The sequence below is a fragment of the Sarcophilus harrisii genome, chromosome X (genome assembly GCF_902635505.1).
Source record: "Sarcophilus harrisii chromosome X, mSarHar1.11, whole genome shotgun sequence".
Taxonomy (NCBI): domain Eukaryota; kingdom Metazoa; phylum Chordata; class Mammalia; order Dasyuromorphia; family Dasyuridae; genus Sarcophilus; species Sarcophilus harrisii.
The window spans coordinates 29,118,826-29,140,160 of record NC_045432.1 but is presented as its reverse complement, the minus strand read 5'-3'; the positions used below and the strand labels follow the sequence as shown (position 1 = coordinate 29,140,160).

Here is a 21,335-nt window from a genome sequence, read left to right as displayed (position 1 = left end):
ATTTGTCATTATCTTTTCCTATCATCTTAGAATGACTTATTTTTTAGAAATTTTTATTATATCTTTTTATAACTTGGCAATGGACCTTTATCAAAGAAATTTGTTACAAAGACTTTTTTCTTGTATTTTTAACTGATTTTATTTGTATAGAAATGTAAGTTGTATTTGGTCAAAATTTAATTTAATCGTCTAATTCTTGCTTTATCAGAGAAATTTGTTACAAAGACTTGTATTTTTAACTGATGTTATTTGTATAGAAATGTAAGTTGGATTTAGTCAAAATTTAATTTAATTTAATCTTCTAATTCTTATCTTGTTCCCTTTGTTTATGATGTGACCTTTAAAAAATATAATTTATTCATATGCTAATTATCTTGATACATGATCTGAATTGTTGTTCCAAACCTGATTTCTGTTAGACTAACTGTCCATTTTTCCTTGCAGTTTTTTTTTCTCCTGCAAAGTATCCTATTGGTTATAGCATTAAAACTGAAGCAACTTAGGTTGAATTGTCATTTTTATTATTTTAGCACAGCTCATCCATGACCATTAAATAGCCAGCAAGGTATTTGTTTTTATTTCTTTATGGAGCACTTTGCATTTGAATCCATTTGTGTATTTTGTATTGTTTGGTAGATATCCCCAAGTATTTTATGCAATTTTGAATGGCATTTCCTTTTCTACTATTGTCTTTTGAATTTTATTACTTTTTATGTACATACACATACATACATACACACACACACACACACACATACACAGTTATAGATAAGATTTTCTGTGTTTGTTTTTTTTTTCCGCTTTCAACTAGTAGTTGTATTTGTTAAGTATCTTTTGATTGACTAGGATTTTCTAAGTAAACTCTATCATGCATTAATGATTGTTTTTCTCCTTTTTGCTTCAAATTTCTGTAACGGTAATATAAGCAGACTTTAAAATGTTATACAGAGGTCAACTATTATAGCTTTAAAATTAAGAAGAGCTTTCTTCAAAACTACTTATGTTTTGTGTAAGTATATCATTGTCACTTTTTGAACTGATATTTTTGATGGTGCAAAAAGATGAAATAATCTGCCTAAAGTCACACAGTGTCAGAGAAAAGATTTGAATCCAGATCTCTTGACTTCCAGGTATCAGCTTTGTTTCTACTTTACCATTTCCCTTTTTGGGAGTATACAGAGAAATGGTCTTTCCCTTCATTATTCCATCCTATGCTTAGATGGGGTTTTATTTCATAGGAAGAAGAAAAGATTTTATATTTGTCAGCCACCATTTTTGTCTTTGTGTGATTAGGTATGTATCTTGTCTGCTAAGAGTATGGACAAGGGACTAAGAATAAATGTGTTTTCACCATCGTTTACTGTAGTTAAAAAAACAAAAAAATTTCTAGAATTAAAAAAAAAAAAGAGTATGTTAGGTTTTCCTAAAGAGAAATTAATAAGGGTTCTGACATTGACCTTAATGCACTGCGAGATTGCATCATTGAAGCTTTGGCTAATCCAGAGAAAGAAAGAATGAAACATGATGATACAACTATCTCAAGCTGGCTTCAAAGTGAGTATTGTTTGTCTTACATATTTTAATATACGAATGAGTGCCTACCTCCAGGACACAATGGATTAGAGCTCTGGCCCTGGGTATCGGGAAGGTCTGAGTTCAAATTCAACATCAGATGTTTCCTGTGCAACCTTGGGCAAGTTATTTAACTTCTGTTTTCCTAGGTTTCCTCAACTGTTTTCCTCAACCTCAAATGAGGTAATGTTTTTAAAGTGCCTTTATGTTGCCTAGAACACAGTAGGTACTTAATAAAGATGTATTATTATATTTTATGGTTAAAGTTTTCAACTACTGACTGAAGGTGAATAATTATCCATTATAAAATATTCTAATAAATTGTTATTAATAATTATATATACACATTATAATATAAAAATAAATTATTAATGAATACTATGATAAAATCAGCAACAATTTTTTTTTGGGTAAATTTAGTTGGAGACAGGAATATGCTATATCATGAACTCCTTTTAATTACATTTCATGTCAATTCATACCTAGGCTTAGCTAGTTTTTGTGGTGCAGTTTTTCGTAAATATCCAATTGAACTTGCTGGTCTTCTTCAGTACGTGGCAAATCAATTAAAAGCTGGAAAAAGGTATGTATAAAATTTTTTGATCATTCCTTTTAAAGCTTTTTAGAGCTCTGTTTATAATGAGTAACTTTAAATAAAAGAATTAGGAAAACAATAAATAAAAATAATACTAAAAGACAGCTGATCTTGCATTAAAAGCTGTGATTAATATTAATAAATAATAATATAATATTAATATTAATAAAGACCTTTGTCTTTGTAGAGAAATCGGAGAATGTAGGTGTCAAATTAGAGGTGGTAGCTGTGTTTATTGGTTTTAATTATATTGGGCTAATGGGTTCAAGCTTATGATTGGTACAAAATGAGACTCTCACAGACCATCTGACATTTAGCAAAAGAAATTTATAATGGTATGCTAAGTATATTCAGGATGGCTATTGATTCAGTTTGATACGGTTCCCATTGCCCTCCACGTTTCATTGTAGTATGCTAGACAGTGAAGTGACTCCTCAAGTTTTAGGTTTTAGACTTGAGTAGACAGGGATTTGTTGAAGGTTCAAACCTTTCTTTTGGACTCAAATTAAGTCTCCAGGACACTTTCTTTACCTTTTAGGGAAAAATCTAATCTGGTGCCTGGTAGAGTACTATTTAACTATTTTTATTTTTGATGAGAAGAGCATTTTGGGAAATAGGAATGATACTGGAAATGTCTTTGGCATTTTAAAAAACAAACCCACAATGTAGAAGAATAAGTAAATTTAATGATGTTATAAATTTTAGTATGGTGTGAATTGTATGTTTTGTGCCCTTTCATATTTAAGTTTAGGTTCTTTGCTTTTGTATTGATAATATATATAGAAAAATGTAAACAAATAATATTCCACCAAAATATATCTTGTAATTAGTGAACACTCAATGAAGATAGTGTGATTTAGTGGAAACAATACTACATTTAGAATCTTGAGGATCTGGCTTTGAATCCTAGTCCTTCTACTTAATACTTTTGTGCCATTGGGTAAATCACTTCCTCATTCTGGTCCTGTTTAAGTCTCTGCCAACTCTGTCCACGATGCTTTGTGTAAATATAACTAAATTCTTTATCCTTGCTTTGCCTTAATTTCATCCATTTTAAATTGAGCGCTGGACTAGATGGCTTCTGACATGTTCCTTTGAACTTTGGTGAGCAATTCCACCAATAGTTCCTCCAGCTTTTGTCAATTCGTCCAATCTGATGGCTGTGAGGTTATAGATATTTTTCCACAAGACATTATAAAATAAGCTTATTAACTGCTAAGTTTTTGAGTACTTTTAAGAGTAATTTTGTTGTAGTTAGTTTATACATATACTGTTATGATAGATCACAGTGTACTTTAATTTTTTCTTAATATGTTTTGTTTTTCAAAAAACGTATAGTTTTTCAGCATTCATTTCCTTAAGATTTTATGTTTCAAATTGTTTCTCCCTCCCTCCTGAAGACATCAAACAACCTGACAGAGGTTATAATAATGTACTTTTAGTTATTATTCCCAAATACCACTAAGTGTGAGAGTAATCTTTTAAACATTACTAATTTGTAATTGGTAACATTTACATTTTGGAGGAGGAGGTGCTCTTACCTTGAGAATTTTAATTTTAGAGAATAGGTGGCTTATATTTTGAAATTTTTATTTTTTTTTAATATGCTTACCAATTACTTGTGCCACAGTCAAAGAAGTAATACTATATTTACATTCCATAATGCTATCTGATGCTAGTTTTCCAGATGAATTTTGTAACTGATAGGTGCTTATATTTTACAGAAAAAATTAGAGAACTTAGTTATATAGGCCCCTAAAATAATTACAATTATGCTATCTTCTTGATTACTCCTAGCTTTTCCTATTATGCTTTTTCCCTTTTATTGTTTTCTGAATCATTTGATCCACAGAATATTCTGGGCTTTTGCCTTATAGAATATATGCTTTCCCTGCAAATTAATAGATGGGTAATAAAAATGTCATTGATTCTTTCTATCTGTATCTTTACTATCTAGCATGCTGCTTGGTACTAATAGGTACTTAATAGGTACTAATAGGTACTTAATAAATATTTGATTAGGCGTTTAATTGCTAGGTTTCTGTTTGGTTTTTGGCAAATAGTAATTTCTTTGAATGTTTACTTTTTTCTCAAATAGACCTTTTTTTAAAAAATTACAAAATCATTAAAAGCAACTTTTCACTATTGTACCAAATACTTTTTAATAAACTTGAAAAATGGCGCCCATAACTTAACTTGCCTAGTGTCCTTTATGTAAGATTTCTCATCCATCCCACCTTTGAAAAGACTGTCATCGTCCTTATGTACAAAGGCTGGTCTTAGAAGCTATAAAATTTTATTTCTAAGGTTAAATCTGTGCTTGAAAGGAAATTCCTTAAAGTCAATATTTCAGAATTAAAATATGTAAGTGTTAGCATTGGGGAGAAATGATTTGGAATGTAATTTTGTTTCTAATTTTTTTTCCTTTGGCTTGAATATTGACTCATTGCTTTAGGAAGCCATCTGTGAGCATTGTTTAAATGCCATCATGGGAATTTTAGGGGCTTAGTTTGAGATTTTTATACATTCCATTTACTGTGTATGTTCTCTAAATACTTAGAATTTTATTGTTTTGAAGTAATGTTGATTTTTAAAATGTGTAACTCCTATTAACATAATTTTTTAGGAAAAAACACATATTTAACAACATATTTCTAGTAGTATTTTCATAAATACATATATAATGAAGAGGAAGTTCATTGTTGTGAATAGAGTTGGATTCTTGAGTTAGGATTCCAGGATTCAAATCCTGTCTCTGACCTTGGAATAGACTTTTTAACCTGTTAATGTTTTAGGTATAGTTTGCTAAAATAATTATTGAATGAGTGCAAATCAACATTGTGAAAAAGGGGTTTTCACTGTCAGAGGAATCCCAGATCTAGTTCCCTTTTCTTTTTACAATAAAATGTATGTTTTATTTGAATCATGTTATTACAAAATTAAAATGTACTGCTGCTTCTGTATTTTAAGTTTCTGCCATCAGCATATTTCTTATTTTCCTTTTAAATAGCTTTGACCTGCTTATTTTGAAAGAGGTAGTACAAAAAATGGCAGGAATTGAAATTACTGAAGAAATAACAATGGAACAATTAGAGGCCATGACTGGTGGGGAACAACTTAAAGCTGAGGTGAGTGTACTCAGTTGTGTAAGGTCAATGTAGTTTTTTTTACTCTTATAGCATAAGTTAATTATTAAATTTTTGAATGCATTAAATACCAGATTATAAAAGGTAGCATTAATTAGGTTTGTTTATATTTTAAAGTTATGTTTTATTTTCAGAAAGTACTCTGTGGTTTCTGCATTATACTTCGTTAATGTATTACTTCAACCACTAAATTTATTATCTCATAGATATGGATACTTCCAGGATGAGCACAGATCACAACTCATTCGTGACTCCTTTGCAAGTGTTGTCTTTTTTTCCATAGGTCCTGCACAGGTAATCTAATTGCTGTGCTGGAGGCTTCCTCTAGGTCTTCTGAAAACATCACCACCACCACCCTCCCAAAACACTTTTCATTAGTACCAGTACAATCCTGTTGTTTGTTCATCCTTCAGTTTCATCACCTAACTGACATATCTCTTTTTATGCTAATACATTTTCTTGATGAACTCTTATGTCCCTTCTCTTTAAGTTATGCTACAATTAGCTCAAATCCTCCATGCATCCATCCATTTTACTTTGGGTCATCTGCATCATGTAAGGTGACTCATACTTTGATTTTTGGAGATTGTGATGATCCACAAATGTATAACCAATTCTATCAGTATTGCCAGGAGAAAGTTGGGTTAAAAAAAGAGATGTCTTAGTGTGCTTAGCATTGTTGAAAAGCACCGCACAATTTTCTAAATGTAGTAAAACTCGCCCTTTTCTTCCTATTCAATTTTGAATCCAACTCATTGTTCATCTGCAGTGTATGTCTCAGTTATATGGATGTCCATGTCTGCATGTGAATACATATATGTATATATATCTATCTATATGTACACACATACACATAGGGTAGTTGGGCGGGGGAGGTGGGCTAGGATTACTTAATGTATTCATTGAACTGGCCATCTAACTACATGTCATTGTCTGAACAATAGGCCTTTTTTATCCATTTAGTTTTTCCTCAATAAATTATCAGGCCTATCTCTTGAGTAACTTGATCTTATTGATAAAGTCCTATTATGTTCTAGGCCTTCATGTTAACAAACACAATGTTTATTTGCACACAGGAACTTATGGAGGACATCATGTCCAATCTCTCTTCTGTTGGAATCTTATGTAGGATATCCTCCAGTACTGTGGCAAACACCTTTGGCATGTCCTTGTTTTATGCCCTGTTTTGACAACAGATCATTTGGTTAGAGGGTCATTGGACAGTTTTCTGGTTGCATTTATCAAAGCACTTTGTATGATCTTAACATACATGGGCAACTCCTCATTGGAGAAAAACTTTTAGGATTATGTTTTCTTCTACTAAATCAAATGCTTTTTAATAATCTAAAAATTAGCATGGCCAGATCTTTTATAAAGTCTCTGTACCTTTCAGTTAGTTGTATGGCTATTAAAGATATGTACTATTGCAAACTGTTTTTGAAAGCCTACGTGTTAACTTTTCTTATTTTCATCAAAAATACTCTTTGATGTGTAGGTTTAGATTATTTTCTTTTACAAAGGTGAGACAATTGACATTTGTGTTAATAGTTATTATTCTTTTGATTTTCATTTTTAAGCAGTACTAGCAAATTCATCATTTTTTCTTCTTTTGGTCTCTTCCCCTCTGTTTTCTTGTAAAATGATCCTACAGTGCTCTCAGGATTATGATTTTGCTGACCAGCATAGATTTTTAGGATATAGACTTGGCCTGGTTAAGCCACTTTTTCCTACTTCCTCTTTGCCATTTCATCTTAGCACATCTATCCAATACTGAGATGTTAGGATCCATATATGATGGTTCCTCTGTCAATGATGATGAACACAGATTGTTACAGAAAGCTTAGCAAAACATTCTATTTTCTCTTTTTTGTCCTCCTCCCAGTTGCATCTGAGGATGCTCTTGAGATGATGTAGTTTAGTTCGGTCTTCCATCAAGCTTTCTGTGGATTGAATTTTTGCCTCCACTGCTTTTTGCCATTTTGTGAGTGCTATTGCTCTTAATCTTTCACCATCATCTTCCGTAGTGTATTCCAGGTAAATTTTTAATCTGAATGGGTGCTTCCTCATGTTGACATGTCTCTCTACTTGGCAAGAAGATAGTGTTTGCTGACTAAGATCATTTTCTGGGATCATTTAGCCTCATTGTGGCAACTGCATTGTATCTTTTAAACTTCTTCAAGAAATAATGATAATCAAGGTCAATATCTTTTGCCTATTTCAAATTTCCATTTTTTGGGCATCTACAGCTTGTTTAGGTCATCTTGAAGCTGATGTATTTGTTCTCATTGTTGTTTCATCTTTATCCTTTGTTCTGGTTTTGATGTTAATTTTGACTTTTGCTTTAATTGTTGTGACTGTACACAGTTACTTCTTCTATGACTCACATCACTACTCAGTCATTTGCTATATCTAAAACACAGTAAATTTCATTTTTTTTTTTTTTGTCATGTTCAATCAACAAATAAATATTAAGTGTCTATGAAGTTCCAGGCATTGTGCTGCTTACTGGAGTTCTCAGACAAAAAAACAAAAGATAGTTATCCTCAAAGATCTTACATTTCTATCAGGAGGCAAACAACATATACACTTACAAGTAAATGCAAAATATGTCAAGTAATTTTGGGGGACAGTAGCAGTTGGGGACATGGAATCGGGAAGGATATTTTGTGGGAGGTGGCACTTGAGTTGAGCTTTGAAAGGAACTAGGTATTCTAAGAGAGAGAGATTAGGAAGGAAGAGAGCATTTCATGAATGGAGATAGCCTTTGCAAAGTTAGAGATCTAGAAGATGAACTATTTTTATACAAAAATTCACACACCAGCAAAATAGGCCAAAGTATGCAATAGGAATAACATGTGATAATCCTGGGAAGTTAGTCTAGAGCTGGGTTGTGAAGACTTTTAAATGCCAAATGGAAGTTTGTATTTGGCGATAGGAAGCCACTGGAGATTTTAAAGCATGAATTGGTATAGTAGGCTTTTTGCTTTTAGAAATACCACTTTGGCAAACTTTGTGAGGACGTGTGGGAAAGGGAAGAGATTTGACTCGGGGAGACCATTTAGTTACATAATTAGAGGTGAGGAGGGCTTGAAATGTGTTGGTGGTCATGTGAGTAGACAGAAAGAGATGTATATGAGTAGAATCATCATTATTTTTTTAATAATAATAAAAGCAAAATCAGTAAAGTTTGGTAACTAATTGTAGGTAGAGGAAGAAGAGGAAAGAGACAAGGGTGATTAATAGGATGTGAACCTGAAGGACTGGAAAGATGCTATCCTTAACAGAAGTAGGGAAATTAAAAAGAAGGGTGCATTTGGGAGTAATACTAGTGAACTTGAGGTATCTATGGGATATCCTATTTGAAATGTTCAGAAGGCAGGCGCTGATTTAGGATTGGAATTCATGAAGGACATAAGCACTGGATGTATAGATCTGGGAGTTATTGTAGTAGAAATATGGAGCCCCAATGATACCTGATGGAGGCTGTCATTTGAGAGAGAAAGGAAAAGGTTAAGATTGGAGCATTGGGATATATTCACCATTAGTAGGCATCTTATGGAAGAAGATCCAGAAGTAGTGATCACATGGTCGGCAGGAGGAAAATAGAAAAATAGCAGTATGGAAACCCCAAGAAGAGACTGTTCTGGAGGGAAAGGGTGGTGAGCAATTACAAGTGCTGCAAAGCTGACAAGAAAGATAAGGACTGAAAAGAGGTCATTACATTTAAGATTAAGAGTTCATTGGTAGTTTTGTAGATGGCAGTTTCAGCTGGGATGATGAGTTTGCGAACCATACTGCAGAGGATTTAGAAGAGGGTGAGAGGAGAAGAAGTAGAGTCAGAGAAAGGAATTGATTATGGCCTGGAAAATTTGGGTGTTCTTGGAGGCAGCAAGAAAGTCAGTAGAGAGAGGAAGGAGATTGAAGATTAGAAATAGGGGGTGATATTAGGTAAGATACTGGAAGAGATGGGATGGGTTCAAGATTATCTTTACTGAGGGGAAAGGGCCATCTTTTCATCAGAGACTAGAATTAAAGAAGATTTAGTATGATGTGATAGAGGGATGAGATCAAATGATAAAGTGTTTTGCCAAATTTAAAGCTTTATAGAAATGCTGTTAGATATGTGAGGTAAGGGTAAGAGGATTGATAGGACGGTGTAGTCAGAGCTGAGATGATGTTAGGGAAAGTATTAAGGAGTAGAGGAATTGGAGGTTATGGTGAGGATAAAGAATAAATTTAGGAGAGGAGTAAAGGATAGAGATGGAAAAAAGACCATTTAATCATGGAATTTTAGCTTTCTTCAATATAAAATATAAAATATGAATATAAATATTCAATATAAAATATAAAAAGCTTATTTCATATAGCAAAACCAAAATTGTGACCAGCCCTATTTCTAGATGAGATGGAGTAGAAGATTAAGTCCTGGTCGTTGAGAAGCTTGAAAGGGACTAGAGGAATTTAGGGTATTTGAGGGAATGTCAAGTATGTCAATCTTGGAGCGTTCTTCCCCCACCCCCTAAAATAATTGAGTATCAAAGTGCAAGTTGCATTGGTTTAGAGAATCTTGTCAAACTTTTAATAAAATTCTTCTATTTTACATTCTTCCTTAGATTTTGGTACATAAGCTATACTTACTCCATTGCTTATGTCATGTTCTTCATGGATGCTTTGAGACAAGATTGCCAGCTGTCCAATGAAATATTTGTGGTTGGTTTTGGCTGTGTGAAAGGAAATCCTCCCAACCTTTCTACCAACTTTCCAATTAGCTACAAATTTCTTTTATTTTATAGTTTTGTTTTTCATGCAGTTTTCAACTTTGAGCTAGTTCTTCTAATAGTCATTGAAAAGCCCTGTCTACAATTACAAGAATAGCAGAGAGTAAAGAGGAAGGAAGAGTCAGCAATATAAAAATGTTGAATTGCCAATATTTTAATTGAGTGTAGTTGATAGTATTCTATATTGGGGGAGGGGGAGTCAGAGACATCTCATCTCTTAGAGAAAGAAAAGCAGGGGATGTTGAAATTGTGGATTTATAATTTTACTTAAGGCATATGATTATCTGGTGTATCTTTTTCAAAGTAGGTGGTTAATATAATCTAACCTGATACAGTAGAGAGAGCTGACCTTAGAGGTGAGAAGATTTAGCTTCATGTCCTCTTTCTGACACATTTTGACTTTGTAACCCTGCATGAGTCACTTAATTTCCCAATGCCTCCAGGAAAACTTTCTAACATTACAATTTCAGAATAGTTGCTGATCTACTTTGGTAGAGCAAATTTCCTCACTGGGGTTTCTTTATCCTGAAGAAGTCACATGTCTGGAACTTGTGCTTTTGTGTGTGTGTGTGTGTGTGTGTGTGTGTGTGTGTGTGTGTGTGTGTAGAAATTTAGTAATTTTATTTTTTTTGGGGGGGGGATGCAGGGTGGCTATTTTGGACAGATCAGAAACACTAAAAAATCCTCTCAGAGGTTAAAGGATGCATTGTTGGACCATGATCTTGCCCTTCCTCTATGCTTACTTATGGCTCAGCAGAGAAATGGTGTAATCTTTCAGGAAGGAGGAGAGAAACACTTAAAGCTTGTGGGAAAATTATATGACCAGGTAAGTAAATGTGGTTTGTATATTTTAGTAAATGCTTGATGTGGAGCACATTGTTAAGATTGTTTTGTGCTCATTTATTCTCAGATATAAAATACTTAACTGTGTGTAATGCATGTCTTTCTATGGTATAATTAAGGATTTGGTACCGTAACAGTTGGATGAGGGGTAGAATTTTTGTAGTAGAGTCGATTGATTACATGTTGATGTGTCTGCAGGTTTTTCAACTCAATAGAAATTTTAGAACTAATGTCTGTAAATTTTAATCTTTTTCATCATCAGACTTGCCTTTCTTTAGTTATTTTGAATCCCAGACACAGATATAATTGTGGGTGATTGTTGTCTTACTAAATCTAGATTATCAGATTGCCTATTAAGGTTGAAGGAACAACTGTATTTAGAAAGCACATTCTGTAATCCAGTAATCTGTAATTCTGTAATTTCTTTCAGTATAGTTTCCTAAAGATGAGATGTTTGGGTTGTGATCTAGATAAGCTAATTTTCTGACACTAAACCTGACTAGTTTATGACAAAGCTGGAACTGTGACTTTGGATAAGACATTGACCTCTTTGGCCTGGCAAATTTTTATCACACTAAGAGTATTTGAATAGACGATCTCTAATGTGCCTTCTAACTCTAACCTTTCATGATTTTAAATTTAACTTTGATACAATGAAGTAACTAATTTAAAAGGTCATTTTATAAGTTTTCTTAGGAAATAGTTATTTTGAAGGAATAGTGCATCTATGTGATTATTTTTGTTCTCTCTCTTTTTTTTTTTTTTTTTTTAATTTAGTGTCATGATACCCTGGTACAGTTTGGTGGATTTTTAGCATCTAATCTAAGCACAGAGGATTATATAAAGAGAGTGCCTTCAATTGATGTGCTTTGCAATGAGTTCCACACACCTCATGATGCAGCATTTTTCCTTTCTAGGCCTATGTATGCACACCATATCTCAGTGAGTAAATATTAAAAAAAAAATTCAAAGTTTTTTAAAATCATGTATGTGTTAAGACAGCAAAAAGTTGCCAGTGATGTTGATTTTTGAAAAGTTTTGCTTCTATTTTCTAGTTTTGCTTTCTATTTTCTACCTTAGGGGGTTGAATTACCTAGAAAGAAAATCTTGTGTGAATAGATTCTTCTGAATTTAAGTGAATTAGTATTTCACCATGGCCCAGGACAATTACAATTTTGAAATCTGTAGATTATATCTAGCCAAACTTACTTAGAATGCTAGTTTTGAAATTAGTGGTCAATGATCTTAGAACTTGTGGATGAATCCACATACGAAGAAAGAAATTATCTGTGTAGTAACCATTTGATTTTTATTTTTCATTCCCAGTCAAAGTATGATGAGCTTAAAAAAGCTGAGAAGGGAAGTAAGCAGCAACATAAGGTTCATAAATACATCACATCGTGTGAGTTAGTGATGGCTCCAGTCCATGAGGCAGTGGTTTCTTTGCATTTGCCAAAAGTGTGGGATGACATCAGCCCCCAATTCTATGCCACATTTTGGTCATTGACAATGTATGACCTTGCAGTTCCACGAAATAGCTACGAAAGAGAAGTCAACAAACTGAAAATCCAGATGAAAGCAGTTGATGATAATCAGGAAATGGTATGTTTTTATTCTACTAGCTTAACTCTAATACCTTCATAATGTTAACTTATAAATACTGGTAAAACTTAGTAGCTTTAGGGGGAAAAAAAAAACTTTTTCTCTTCATAAAGTAATATTTTTTATTTTTCTCCAGTTACATTTTTGTTTTATTATTTAAAAATTTTTTACTTCCCCCAGTTACATGTAGAAACAATTTTTTGTTTTTGTTTTTTTGTTAAACACGTACATTCCTTTTTCTTTTTTTTTTTTTAAAATGTATTTCTTTTTTTTCCTTTTTTCTCTTTTTTTGTCTGAGGCAATTAAGGTTAAGTGACTTGTTCAGAGTTACACAGCTAGAAAGTGTTTAGTGTCTGAGGCCATTTTTGAACTCAAGTCCTCCTGACTTCAGGGCTGGTGCTCTATCCACTGCCCCAACATATTTCTTTCTTTCTTTCTTTTTTTTTTTTTTTTTTTGCCTCATGGACTGGAGCCATCACTAACTCACACGATGTGATCCCCTTGTTCCAATTTTTCACCTCTTACCCCCCACCCCCTGCCCCAGATGGCAGGATGTCCAGTAGATGTTAAATATATTAAAATATAAATTAGATACACAATAAGTATACATGACCAAACTGTTGCTGTACAAAAAGAATCAGACTCTGAAATATTGTATAATTAGCTTGTGAAGGAAATCAAAAATGCAGGTGGGCATAATATAGGGATTGGGAATTCAATGTAATGGTTTTTAGTCATCACCCAGAGTTCTTTCTCTGGGCGTACGTAGCTGGTTCAATTCATTACTGCTCCATTGGAAATGATTTGGTTGATCTCGTTGCTGATGAGGATGGCCAGGTCCATCAGAACTGGTCATCATATAGTATTGTTGTTGAAGTATATAATGATATCCTGGTCCTGCTCATTTCACTCAGCATCAGTTTGTGTAAGTCTCTCCAGGCCTTTCTGAAATCATCCTGTTGGTCATTTCTTACCGAACAATAATATTCCATAATATTCATATATCACAATTTATTCAGCCATTCTCCAACTGATGGACATCCATTCAGTTTCCAGTTTCTAGCCACTACAAACAGGGCTGCCACAAACATTCGTGCACATATAGGTCCCTTTTCCTTCTTTATGATCTCTTTGGGATATAAGCCCAGTAGTAACACTGCTGGATCAAAAGGGTATGCACAGTTTGATAACTTTTTGAGCATAGTTCCAAATTGCTCTCCAGAATGGTTGGATTCGTTCACAACTCCACCAACAATGCATCAGTGTCCCGGTTTTCCCGCATCCCCTCCAACAATCATCATTATTTTTTCCTGTCATCTTAGCCAATCTGACAGGTGTGTAGTGGTATCTTAGAGTTGTCTTAATTTGCATTTCTCTGATTAATAATGACTTGGAGCATCTTTTCATATGACTAGAAATAGTTTCAATTTCTTCATCTGAGAATTGTCTGTTCATATCCTTTGACCATTTTTCAATTGGAGAATGGCTTGATTTTTTATAAATTAGAGTTAATTCTCTATATATTTTGGAAATGAGGCCTTTATCAGAACCTTTAACTGTAAAAATATTTTCCCAGTTTATTGCTTCCCTTCTAATCTTTTCTGCATTAATTTTGTTTGTACAAAAACTTTTCAGTTTGGTATAGTCGATATTTTCTATTTTGTGATCAGTAATGATCTCTAGGTAACATATTTCTTTATGAAGCATGTTGGAAGAGAAAAATCAGGAAAAAAAAGCATCACTAATTTTAGTAATCTTACTATTTTGAGAAAATTAAGAATGGGAGGTAAATTGTATATAATCAGAAAAAATAACAAGTTTTTTTTTTTTTTTTTTTTTTTTTTTTTTTTTAAATTCTCTGTTAGCCTCCAAATAAAAAGAAAAAGGAGAAGGAACGGTGTACTGCCCTTCAGGACAAACTTCTTGAAGAAGAGAAGAAACAGATAGAACATGTCCAGAGAGTTCTGCAGAGATTAAAATTGGAAAAAGACAACTGGCTTTTAGCAAGTAAGTTGATGCAACTAATTCATTCTCCTTACTGTTAGACTTAAAGAAAGCCTTTCTGATTTTAGAGCTGTTTTCATATTTTTTGGTTTTGTGTTACAACTATGTGTGTGTGTGTGTGTGTGTGTGTAATGTTCTTTGATTCAAAAGGCATAATTCATGCTTTATTTTTTTTATTCTTTTTAGAATCTACAAAAAATGAGACTATCACAAAATTCCTGCAACTCTGTATATTTCCTCGCTGCATTTTTTCAGCAATTGATGCAGTTTACTGTGCTCGTTTTGTAGAATTGGTACATCAGCAGAAAACACTTAATTTTTCCACACTTTTGTGTTATGACCGAGTAAGTTCTTTATCTTACAGTTGTGGGTTTAACACAAGTCTGTAAAAAGTATTTATGAATTAAAAAAAAAAGTTTACCTAGCATAACTTTTAAGGAGATATTCCACAAAAGTGGAACTGTTATTATTATTATTATTATTTTTTTTTTAAGTTGTGGGGGATGCTTAGCACAGTGCCTGACACATATTAGGCACTATATAAATGCTTATTTTCTCTTTTTCTTTCCTGTGTTTCTGATTGAGTCAGAATATGTCCTTTAATACTTTACAGGCACCTGCAATTTCATTGGGGTCAGTAACTTCACATTGTTGTTGAGTAGTGAAAATCCTTTAGCAGAGGGTATTTGGGAATTGATGTTGTTCATTTTCTTTCAACATGCTGATGAGAACAACACTAGTCTAGGCCTATACTTTTGATCCATGAGGGACATGAGAGCTTGCGCTTTGCAGGCATTGTCTTCAAGAACACAGGGTCACCACATGTGTGATGAGGCTTAAGACTTGAATAGAGGTGTGAGAATATAAATGTGGAAATATTTTAGGTTTAAATTAAACTAATTAGTGTTTCAGAGTATTATACAATGGTGAAAATGTTTATTTCAAAAGATGTAAAAAGAAAAATTATGTTGAATAAAAGCTTTTAGGAGAAGAAATCCTGCTTTTCATGTTTTGTGTTTCATTTTTTAATTGTTTGTTGTAGGTTTTCTCTGATATAATTTACACAGTGGCAAGCTGTACTGAAAATGAAGGTAGTCGCTATGGAAGATTTCTCTGTTGCATGTTAGAAACTGTGACTAGGTGGCATAGTGATAGAACAATATATGAAAAGGTATGAATTTTATCTTAAACTTTACCTATAATTAAAGTAAAAGCTTTAAAAGTTAAGTTAAAACTGTTAATGTTAGTTCAGTTTTTGAAAATAAAGGTTTAGGTTTAAGATTAAGGTTTCATCTTAGTTAAACTTGAGGTGCTGAGAAACATAGCTCCTTTATTGGGAAAAGAATCATACTTATTTTGATTATTATCTGTCGTCAGTGGCAAGTCCCATTAGGTTTTTGTATGGTGGAATGCACAGAGATTAGATGCAGTACCTTCTTAATCAATAATTCTATCATTGAGTAAAATCAATGAGCCTTTATTTGAATACCATCTGGTATTTAAACATTTATTTTTCCTTTTGGGTATAGTTAAATAATGAATTGGAAAAGGAATTTTATTTCCCGCTTATTGGGTATTTTTAACTGCATGTCCTTTAGGTACCTCTAGCTCACCATACTCTAAACAGAATTTATCTCTTTTCCCCCAAACCTATCCCATTTCAAGGGGGATAGCCACTTAATCACCAAGGTTTAAAACTTTGCATATGCCATGTTTACCTCCTTGTATCTTTATGCAGCCTTCCAGTTATCAAATCTTGTCATTTCTATGTCCATAATATTGATCAGTTGTCCATTTCTCTTTACTCATATGTCTTATCACCCTAATTTAGTACTGTTGCAATAGATTTTGAGTTTTTCTTTCTGCTCCTTACTGTAATCCATCCTCCACATAGAGACACACACACATACACACACACCCCCCTCTCCCCCCACCCCCATGTGCTTTTCCCTCAAAACGATCTTTTTTTTTAATGTTTTATAAATCCTTATATAAATCTCATGCTGTTTCCCCTCACTTTATCTTAAGTTCCTTGAGGGCACATCTAGTATCTCTAGTGCCTAACATTTTGCCTAGACTTATGTCCTTGGTGCTTAATAAATGTTTGTTGATATATGTTGACTCTCTCCTTAGGAATGTGGTAACTATCCAGGTTTCCTTACTATTTTACGGGCAACTGGATTTGACGGTGGAAACAAAGCTGATCAGTTAGACTATGAAAATTTTCGACATGTTGTACACAAGTGGCATTATAAACTAACAAAGGTAAAAAACCAAAGTTACGATTTTTCAAAGACTTATTTTTTCTTAGTATTGATTGAAATTGGTAATAGTTCTCAAAATCTGTTGTAGGCATCAGTGCATTGCCTTGAAACGGGTGAATATACTCATATCAGGAACATTCTCATTGTACTGACCAAAATACTTCCATGGTATCCTAAAGTTTTGAACCTGGGCCAGGCTTTGGAACGAAGGGTCCATAAAATCTGTCAAGAAGAGAAAGAGAAGAGACCTGACCTATATGCATTGGCTATGGGGTAACATAATCTTATTATAAAGTGTTTTATGAAATTAGATAACGGAAGGATGCTGAAGACTTTGAAATGTTTTACAGTGGTGAAGTTTTATCTTCAGACTTACTTCGGGAAATTATGAGATCATGTCCCCACAGGCTGGTGAGAGTTGTCACTTGCAGTTATCAGCTTCTGGTTTATACTGGATAGAGTGACATTTTCAAAGTCATATGTCTTGGTTTTGGGGGCTTAAAGGGAAGGACCTAGCTTTATCACAAGGTGAAGTAGCAGTGTTTTAATCTAATAGTGAGAGAAAAGCCACATTTTTAGAGTGAATTTTATTGTTTGTTTTGAGTTTTTTTGAAATTCCAGGTGAAGGGAAACTTGTTTTAAGTTTGTATCCAAAGGCTTTCAGCAATTTTGAAATTAAGGGTGGGGAGAGAGGAAATCTTAATATATTTTGAAAGGTGAAATGTAGCTTACTTTTTGTTATTTTGCAGAATGAGACCCGATTTTTTTATACCTTGATTTTTGTTTGTGTATTTAACACTTTGTGCGAATTTCAGCTATTCTGGGCAGTTGAAAAGTAGAAAGCCATACATGATACCTGAAAATGAATTCCACCACAAAGATCCTCCCCCAAGGAATGCTGTTGCTGCCGCTGTACAAAATGGGCCCGGTGGTGTTGGCCTGTCTACATCACTCACAATAAATGCAGCTAAATTGGAAGAAAGCACTACTGAGGAGACTGGTATGCCATTTCCATAGAAAATTTTAAGTAACCCCAAGTTAGGTTAAAATTTTAGTTCAAGAAATTAATATTGACATAAATCCTGGTGCATTTGTGGTGGTGTTTTATGACAACTTTGAAGCAGAGAGTGTCTTAGTATCCTGAGAATGATAGGCTGTTGTTGCTTCATAGACATTACTCTGTAGCCTTTTTACTGGAAAAATGTTGCTTAATGCTGCTTCCCATAAGCATAGGGGTTTTTCATATAAAGTCTTATTTTTTTCTTATTTCAGATAAAGTAAAAGAGAAGTCTCAGGGTGCTGTGAAAATTGCTAGTAAAGCTGCCAGTACAACACCTAAAGCGACTACAAGTAATGGAAACAGTGCTTCTAATAGGTACTAGTTCTAATTATGTTCTGTGATATTAATTCCTGAATTTGTATTTGGTCAATATGGAGTTATTGATGAAAGGGTTAATCATAAAACTGTTATGATTAACATAACAAAATATGTTTCTATATTTTGCTTCGGAATATAGTGTACAGCTTTTGCTTGGGCATAGTGATTATCCCATTGTCAGATCTTTGGTATTTTTTTTTCCTCATGGTTTGTGAAGAATTGTGGAGTTATGTGCATACATCAAGCATAGCTTCCACTTAATAACCTCTCTTGTAAACTTGTAATTTATGAATTCCTTCAGCCCATTTTTGATGAAGTATGACAGGGGAAGGAAGGAACAGTGGCTTTGAAGTCAGAGGACCTGATTTCATTTCTTTGATTTAATGCCTACTTAACGTATATGATCTTAGGGATATAGCTTAACTACCCTGGGCCTCAGCATTATCCTCTGTAAAATTAGAAGGGTCAGATTACATGGCCTTCTAGGTCTAGATTTATCAGATTCATTTTATTAATTTTTATCCATTTTAATTTGTTACTTTAATTTGTTTGTTTAGATTACCTAGATAGATGAGACAGTGTGACTTAAAGGATAGCAGGTTTGCCTTGGAGTCATCAAGGTCTGATTCAAATCTTGTACTTTACATGAATTAGAAATTAGATGGAAAAGAGGAGAGGGGTAGGGCAGTGAATGAGACACCTGAAGTTTTTCATGTTCCTTGAATTGTAAGGTTACAAATAGATATTTCCTTTTTATTTGTCACAATTAATTTTTAACCCTTATATTTTAATCTCTCTGAAGCAAAGTTACTAAAGAAAGTGAAAAAGAGAAAAGTGGGAAAGAAAAAGAAAGAGAAAAAAAAGAAAAGACTCCAGCTGCCACTCCAGAGGCCAAGGCACTTGGTAAAGATGGTAAAGAAAAACCAAAGGAAGAACGGGCAAATAAAGATGACAAATCTAAAGAGATCAAGGAAAAAACACCCAAGTCTGACAAGGAGAAGGAAAAATTCAAGAAGGATGAAAAATCTTCTAAAGATGAAAAATTCAAGACAGTTGTTATCAACACTGAATCAAAGTCAAGTGTAGAAAAGGATAGAGACAAGGAACCATCCAGAGAGAGAGATGTAGCGAAGGAAACGAAATCCAAGGAAAATGTTAAAGGAGGAGAAAAGATACCAGTTGCTGGGTCCTTGAAGTCACCTGTTCCCCGATCAGAAACATCAGAGTCTGAACGGGGTAAGTTCAACTATATTTGCATCCTGTCATATTACTAGATTCTTTCTATAAACAAATTCATTCTTAAAATATAATTGGAAAAAGTATTAAATAGAAGTAGTCTTTTTTTTCTAACTGATTTCTTTTGGCTGTTGTTTCTTCTTTCTTTCTAATAGAACAAAAACGCCGCAAACTTGATAGCCACTCTTCTCCATCACATTCCTCAACAGTAAAGGTTAGTATAGCCTGAGGAAGGCAGCGTCCATGTTAGGCTCACCTGTTTGGAATACCAGTGTCCCGACTTCCTTCAAGTCTTGTGCCTTCACTGGAGCCACTGGAGGTTTTGTATTGCATTACACAATGCATTCCTTGTCTGTATTGGTGGACTTTTTTTCTGTTGCATATTTTTCTTACTAAAACTTCAAGGACCTAGCACTAAATTTGTAAATAGTGTTGCAAAATGCAAGAGAAATTTTACCCAGAAGTGCCTTATTGTTTTAAGCAGTCCTTTTTTTTTTTTTTTGGAGTGCAATGGTAGCTACAAGCAAATGAGTCTTGGCAACAGAATGGAGCCTATTTTTTTCGGCATTCATATTGAAGAATATATAGTACTGAAGACTTCCTGGATGATACGGGATAAACAAGATACCTCTGAATTCATCAGGCTTCTTGATGAGCATCATACCGATGTGTGCCTTTCTAAGAAGGAATCTTGAAAGGAGTTCCATTTTAAAGTCTCCTTGGTGATCAGTTCTCCTGTAGTTGTATATATTCAGTGAGCATGCAGCTTCTGTTGTGTCTTCCCTTGGAGGTTTGTTTATACCCATTGGGTTCCCAACATGTTGAACCCAGCGTTACGATAAAAGCAGATGTGACATCCAGTCCTACCACCCAGCAAAGAGAAACCTCAGGCATTCAACTGCAGCACAAAATCGTGGGTGTAGCCTTCTTGAAGACTCAGGGTAGCCATTCCTTGCTCCATGTTTAATTTTAATTCTAAATCATCTAAGTTCATGGAATCTTTGAATTTGCAGTACGTTGAACCTTTAAAACTGTAAGTTACTAATTCTTCATCAAGAGCACTGTGGTGGAATACCGTGATTGCTATTTTTTTTTTTTTTTTCTGTGGGAGGCATAAGGTTCACTTTTTTTATGAACTTTGGAAAAAGGCGTGATTATTTTTTTATATCCCCCAAGCATACACTGCTAAGTATTCTTGATAGGATGAAAAAAATTATGAATATTAAATATTGTTACCTTTTAAGTGGATTTTAAAAAGACACGTGGAATAAGACTTCTTCCACAGTAACCTCCGTTGTTTTTAAACTTGTAGTGGACAAAAGTTGATGTAATATTTTCCCCACCCCCTTAAGCCTCTAAATGTGCTTATATTTTAAGTGGGGGTAGGAAAAAAGATTGGCATATATTATTAAATTATTGGGAGAAAGTGGGAGGAATTTTCACTTGTCAAATTGGGCATGAAAAATTTTATCTTTTGATATCTCACATAGTTTTTTTTTTTTTCTGTTTTTTTTTTCTTTTTGTTTTTTTTTTTTCTTTTTGTTTTTTTGTTTTTTGTTTTTTCTTTTTTGTTTTCATATTGATATTCACGTGATAACATCACTAGATTTATTCCCAGAAAAGGAGTAGCTGGTTTGTTTCAAGGTTACAACCATACTTCCAAGTTTCTCGGGATTCTGAGAACTATTCCAGCTCACCTGTCATCTCCATTCATTTTCTACAGGACAACCTCAGCGAGCTCAAGGAGTCTTCCACAAAGGTTTGAGTCTTTTAAATCATCTTACTCTTAGCAATTAATGTTGGGTACCAATTAAAAAGTTGGGTACCGTCTCTACTGATTGTATATTGTAGTCTGTCTATACCTTCTTGTTGTAGTTCTTTTTCATGTTTTTCTTCTAAGTCCTTCATAATGACTCT

The 21,335-nt window shown here is 33.7% G+C and overlaps 1 protein-coding gene across 11 annotated transcripts in view; it reads left to right on the top strand.

Annotated features, from left to right (window-relative positions):
- The window catches only part of THOC2 (THO complex 2), an 82,161-nt gene that overhangs the window by 42,929 nt on the left and 17,897 nt on the right, over positions 1-21,335 (top strand). For 7 of the 11 annotated variants that reach the window (XR_002770695.2, XR_002770694.2, XR_004230583.1 and 4 more), the window contains exons 18-33: positions 1,474-1,554; positions 2,059-2,155; positions 5,178-5,295; positions 10,738-10,917; positions 11,712-11,876; positions 12,261-12,536; positions 14,402-14,543; positions 14,727-14,884; positions 15,583-15,711; positions 16,674-16,805; positions 16,893-17,077; positions 17,620-17,804; positions 18,077-18,179; positions 18,985-19,418; positions 19,574-19,632; positions 21,025-21,177. Coding sequence is in view for 7 of the 11 variants with exons in the window: in XM_023506903.2 (XP_023362671.2) it covers positions 1,474-1,554; positions 2,059-2,155; positions 5,178-5,295; positions 10,738-10,917; positions 11,712-11,876; positions 12,261-12,536; positions 14,402-14,543; positions 14,727-14,884; positions 15,583-15,711; positions 16,674-16,805; positions 16,893-17,077; positions 17,620-17,804; positions 18,077-18,179; positions 18,985-19,418; positions 19,574-19,632; positions 21,025-21,177 (2,597 nt within the window). In the remaining 4 variants the exon portion in view is untranslated. Of the gene's footprint in view, positions 1-1,473; positions 1,555-2,058; positions 2,156-5,177; positions 5,296-10,737; positions 10,918-11,711; positions 11,877-12,260; positions 12,537-14,401; positions 14,544-14,726; positions 14,885-15,582; positions 15,712-16,673; positions 16,806-16,892; positions 17,078-17,619; positions 17,805-18,076; positions 18,180-18,984; positions 19,419-19,573; positions 20,452-21,024; positions 21,178-21,335 lie in introns of all 11 variants that reach the window. The other 4 variants (XM_023506904.2, XM_023506902.2, XM_023506899.2 and 1 more) reach the window with 2 other exon arrangements.